Consider the following 5400-nt stretch of genomic DNA (forward strand, 5'->3'; position numbering starts at 1 on the left):
AGAGAACACAGACTGAATCAACTGTTGCAACATTTAGTCACAATCGGGAAGAGGTGGTGGCAGAAGGGGGTGGAGGGTCCACAGCCCTGAGACTCAGCTCTGAGCTCTCTGAAGAAATCATTGACTGGTGTGCCAAGCTCCAAGCATCTGAAGTTGCAGAAAAAGCCACAGGAATTCCATTTAAGGAACTGCACGAAAACCTTAGGCAATGCCTGGGTGCGTAACGGCGCTGTACTGCAATCAGGTGAGATCGAAGCGTTTTGCAAGCGGGGGACGGAGCAGAACGCTGGACAGACTATAAGAGGGGCCACTCTCCTGCCCCTCCTCATTCCACCTTCTTTCTTGCTCTTGGTTCTTTCTCGCTCTTCCCTTGAACAAAATGAGTCAGGTGAGTCCCAGTGTAACAGGTTACCTGAATTTCCTATGTCTCACGCTAATATTCTCTTTTAAAGCGCGTAGCTTAAGGGGAATGATGAGGACATTTCTGCATATAGGCGGAGTCTTAGCAGCCTATTTCTTCCTGCCTTATCTGTGAGTGTGACTCCTAAATGCAGCGAACCGTTGCAGTATCTGGAAGCACTTTCAGACCTAGCTTGGCTGCTCTGGTTCATTGGTAATGCTGTCTTGCCGGTTGAGTTTGCATGTGTCTAATTTTGGATGCATCTTGGCAGTGAGCTATTTCGGGAGCCTCAATTTTTGACTGCACAGCGTGAGGCATTTTAACAGCACCTGATTTTCAGAGGGTGGCTGCTCAGCCCTGCCTGAAAATCAGGTCCTTTAAGGTTTCTTCCAGTTGGGCTCCTCTAAAATTCAGCCCAACCGTTTCCCTTTCAGGTTACCCAGCAAACGATCAAGGGGGATCTTTCTGAGCTGGAAAAAGCCATTGAGACAATCATCAACATTTTCCACCAATATTCGGTACGCGTCGGGCATTTCGACACCCTGACCAAGGGGGAGCTGAAGCAGCTGATTGACAGGAACCTTGTGAACTTCCTGAAGGTGAGTGAAGTCAGAGCAGCTTGACTTGTACTCTGCAGGCAGTAGAATAAGGGGCCAGATCTTCCTCTGGAAATAATGGAGCAACATTGACATAGGGTAGCTGAGGGTCTGGCCCACGTTCTGGAAAGCTGAATGTGCCTAGAGACTGAATTTAACTAGAACAGGGTGGGGGCAATTCTCCAGCACTTTTTGGTCTGGAACGGGGGGCTCAGATCCTTTTACCTCCTCTCTCTGTTCACCCCAGTTCCCAGGTGTTTGATTTTCATTAGCTGACTGCAGTTTTGCAAAGGAATCTGGCGAGATCTGGTACATGTGCCATAGGGTCTAAGGCTGTTGAATTTGGGACCGTAAAAAGCAGAGTGTTTTGCTTTGTAGCTGTCTCACAACAGACAAACAGGTGAAGTTTTGTTGCAGAGAGTCTATCTCGGCTTAGAAAGCCCTCCTCACTGTGGTATCTGAACATCTTGAAAGGGCTTCTTGGGAACTATAGGGCACCAGTAAACATTTGATGCCAGCATGGCAGTAGATAACCACTCTTGTGCTCCGTACTGTATTTACTTCTGTTGTCTATGCCCTTCCCCTCCCACAGTGCATACCAAACTCCTTTTGTACACACCGATCGAAAGTCCTCTTCAGCGTGATCACACCGATCATGTGCTCTGGGTTGCAGCAGCCCTGGTGGCTCATGCCCCTTGGCAAGCTGGCATGTCCCCCCCTAGCTGTGATATAGCCTCGTGGGCAGGACACTGGATGGGGATTCGGAGACCTTGGTTCACCTCCTAGCTCTGCTGGTGACCTTGGGCAAGTCCCTGCTTGCTCTGTGCCTCAGTTTCCCATGGGGAAAAATGATACTGGCTTCCTTTGTAAAGCACCCTGAAATCTAAAGATTATAAGAGCGAGGCTGTTATTTGATTCTTCTTGAGAACAAGGCAGAGCCATTCCAGTCTGTAATCAGGAGTGAGCCCATCGGGGAAGGGCAAGAGGTGCTCAGCGTTTAAGGACCCAGTTAGCTGTTGGGGTGGGAAACGCCCAGCTCTGCTACAGTGGTTTGAAGCTGTAGACTGCAGTGTACTTTACCAAAGAGGGAGGGAGCATTATCCCGGGGGGAAACCGAAGAGCAGAGCAGGCAGGAATAGGCTCCCACTCCTGTACCCTCAGAACTGGGCAGCATGGTCCCTGAAGGATGCCTGGCCCTCAGAACATAGGCATGGGCAGCCTGGCTTAGCCCTCTGGTCCCTCTCGCTCATTCTCCAGACTAGTGCCTGAGGGTTCTGGTGGGGCTGTCGGGTGGAGAGCATCCTGCGTCATCATCACGTCTCGTGCCGCAGGGAGCTGGCTGCAGCTAACGCCCCTTGCCCCTTCCTCCCTTTTCCTACAGAGACAAAAGGACCAAGCTTCCATCGATAGCCTGTTCAGAGACCTGGACAAAAACAGAGACCAGCAGCTCAGCTTTGGGGAGTTCATGGTCCTGATCACCAGGGTGACCATCGCCACCCATGAGCACATCCACCAGGAAGAGGGAGGGCAGCAGCACCAGCACTAAACTCAGGCTGCCCAAGTCTGAGGCTGGAGCCAAATGCATTGAGACAGTAGCTCAAAGCTGCTGAGATTCCCCCTCACTGGGGTCTGATGATCTGGCCATGAGATAATAAAGATTTGCTGTAAAATTCTCCAAGTTTTTTGCCATTGATTTGTGTTTTCCCGGGAGGCTGGTGCCATGTGCCAGCTGGTGCCCCCTGGCAGGGCTCTCAGAGTTAGTCTGTTTTTCTAAAACCCTCTGGTCCAGCATGGTGGGGCTTCTGCTTTCTGGGATGAGGGAGGGAGTTTCTGCTTTCAAAATCCCAGAAGCAGAGGAAACCGAGAGCCGTGTGTGTGTGTGTGTGGTGCATCTATCTGTCTGTAGAAGAGAGAGTGGGTGGAGAACGAGGCACATTTCAACAAAAGACGTAAGATAATGAAACATATTTGAATCAATCTCGTTTTCATACTACATCTCGTACAAGGCTGTCATGCACATATCCACCACCAGGGGTCCATGGGCAGAACATCTGTATCAATAGCAAAATACACAATAATCAAAACATATAATGTATCCATGACAAGGTGTAACAATGGACAAAACGTGTGTCTGTGAAAAGGAATATAATGGGCAAAACACATAAGGGTAGATTCCCGCTGATGGAAAATGTCCAGCTTTGTTGATGTCAGCTGAGGATCTGTCCTAGGTACATCTATGAACGGGAATGTCATGGGCGAAACATACACAGCATGTCCATGATGGGGAATAACACGTGAAAACCATCAGACAGGTCCATTGCAAGGTATAAGAATGGACACGATGTGGCATGTATCCAACCCAAGAATCTAATGGCATAGGGTGAAATTCTGGCCCCATTGACTTCAAGGGGCGAGGAGTCACCCACAGTGAGAAATATAATGGGCAAAATATCTCCAGGCTGAGGTGTAGTAATGGGGAAAACTTGCAGCCATGAAAAGGAATCTCCCCAGGCAAACCTTAGCTATTTAGGTCTTAGTCCCTGCTGAGTGGCTAGGAATCCATTTGGCTCCACCAGCGGTCCCGCTCCCCGACATAATGAGCCTGCGCAGTAGCCCCTTGTCCGGGAGGAAGTGCTCATGAAGGTTAAGGTTTATACTCAGTGTGGATTTCTTGGTACACACTCACCCTACAGACTGCAGCAAAGAGAAAGGGCAGCCCTGGGGTCTCCCTGGTTTCCCTGGATGCGGAGAACTGGCCCATCCCGCCGGGACCAACATTACATTGTGGCTACTGGAAATACGTGTTACCCAGGTTGAACTGACTCAGTAGCAACATGTCCCAGAAAGTCCAAGTGTTGTAGCCAACGGCCAGTGTGGAGTTAGATTCTGCCTGGTGAAAAAGTCCCCTGCGCTTTTGCTGTGGGACACTATTCTCCTTTGCTTCCTGGCCTAGGCCTGCGGGCGGTGAGCAGCGGATGTGCTTGACCTCAGAGGGGGCTGCACTGCAGGGGTAGGGGACGTGATTCCTGGCTATTGTCTATGGACACATGTAAGGGGACTGTTGCCCCCTTATTAACATTCAGTGGGGGGTTTGGTTGCTAGCTCCCAGTACTAAAAAGGGAGGGGTCGATGGGAATCAGGAGCCTGAAACTGACAGTTTCCAGGAACAATGTGGAGATGCCAATGCTCCAGGTCAGCCTGATTGACAGGGCGGGCAGGCTAATCAAGGAGCCAGGAGGCCAGGTGGGTCCCGTTCTCCCTGTGAGCTGGAATTGTCTGAGTCAGACAGAGTGGGGCCGAGCTAAGGAGAGAGCAGGGGCCCAAGCTAAGCTGATGGGAGCAGAGCTGCAGCCCAAAAAGCCAGAGCACAGCCCAGAGAGAGTCGACCTGCCCTGGGAGGAGAGCTGCAGCAACCAGAGCCAGAGGGGCCAGACAAGCAGCCCAGGAAGCAGGTGAGAGCTGAGAGAGAGTCACAGAAGCAGCCTGCAGAGCAGACCTGCCCTGGAGCAGAGCTGTAACAACTGGAGCCAGAGAGGCCAGAGAAGCAGCCCAGGGAGCTGAAGGCAGAGCAGCAGCAGCAGCAGCCGTGCAGAGGCAGAGTGGAGCTGGCACTGGGGCTGGAGCACTCCGGAGCTGGGTGCGCTGAGCAGCTGGGGAGAGCGAGGGGGACCCTGGGCAATGGGCCCAGCGCAGGGAGATGCCCTCAGTCAAGAGGCCCTGCAGGCCAGACTTGGAGGGGGATCATAACCCTGACAGAGCGGGGGTGACACTAGGGAGAAGGGTCCTGCCACCCAGAGCCTGGGAGTGCGTGGCCACCACCAGAGCAAATGTCCAACCCACAGTATCCCTGCAGCACAGCCAGGGCCTGAGAAGGAGGCCTGGGACCTACAAGGAACAGACTGTGAGCTGCCCTGACATTCCAGAGACACTGTTTGTGATGGTCCCTGCCACAGAGCGGGGTGATGTGTTTTCCTTTAGCCTTTCCCATTTTTCCTTATTCTTTTTTTAAAATTAATTGTTAATTAAATAACTTGTATTTGCTTTAAATTGTATGATGTGATCAGTGGGTCAGGGAGGTGCGCAGTGCAAAAGGGTACCCTGGAGTGGGGACACCCTAGCCCCTTTCCTAGGTGACCACAGCAGGGTTGGGGTTCGAGTCCTGCAGGAATCGTGGGCCCAGCCTTGTCGGGGTTACGAGGACTCTGCCAGACAGGAGAGTGGAAGGGGAGTCCTCAAGGGGAGGGAGGTCTCTGGGTAAAGGAAGTGGGAGCGAGGACTCAGATCCTTTCGCTAGCCCACTTCACCGGGGTAGTGCAGAAGCCAGGAAAGTTCCCCACAATAGCGGGACCATTCCCCCTCTTACAACAGAACGGGCCTGGGGATGGAAAAGGCTCCAGGGCCTCT

General features: G+C 52.1%; 1 protein-coding gene across 1 annotated transcript; it reads left to right on the top strand.

Moving 5' to 3' along the window:
* The first annotated feature begins 281 nt into the window (after positions 1 to 281).
* On the top strand, positions 282 to 2669 carry LOC115639436 (protein S100-A12-like). Its single transcript, XM_030542163.1, has 3 exons — positions 282 to 388; positions 835 to 999; positions 2378 to 2669. The coding sequence occupies exons 1-3, from the start codon at positions 380 to 382 to the stop codon at positions 2540 to 2542; spliced, it is 339 nt and encodes a 112-aa protein (XP_030398023.1). The 5' UTR covers positions 282 to 379; the 3' UTR covers positions 2543 to 2669.
* The last annotated feature ends 2731 nt before the right edge of the window (positions 2670 to 5400 follow it).

Source organism: Gopherus evgoodei, chromosome 24 (genome assembly GCF_007399415.2).
Source record: "Gopherus evgoodei ecotype Sinaloan lineage chromosome 24, rGopEvg1_v1.p, whole genome shotgun sequence".
NCBI classification, from domain to species: Eukaryota; Metazoa; Chordata; order Testudines; family Testudinidae; genus Gopherus; species Gopherus evgoodei.

Coding starts and splice junctions, on each gene's coding strand:
- LOC115639436 (XM_030542163.1), top strand. Junction 1,000..2,377: donor ACCTTGTGAACTTCCTGAAG/GTGAGTGAAGTC, acceptor CTTTTCCTACAG/AGACAAAAGGACCAAGCTTC.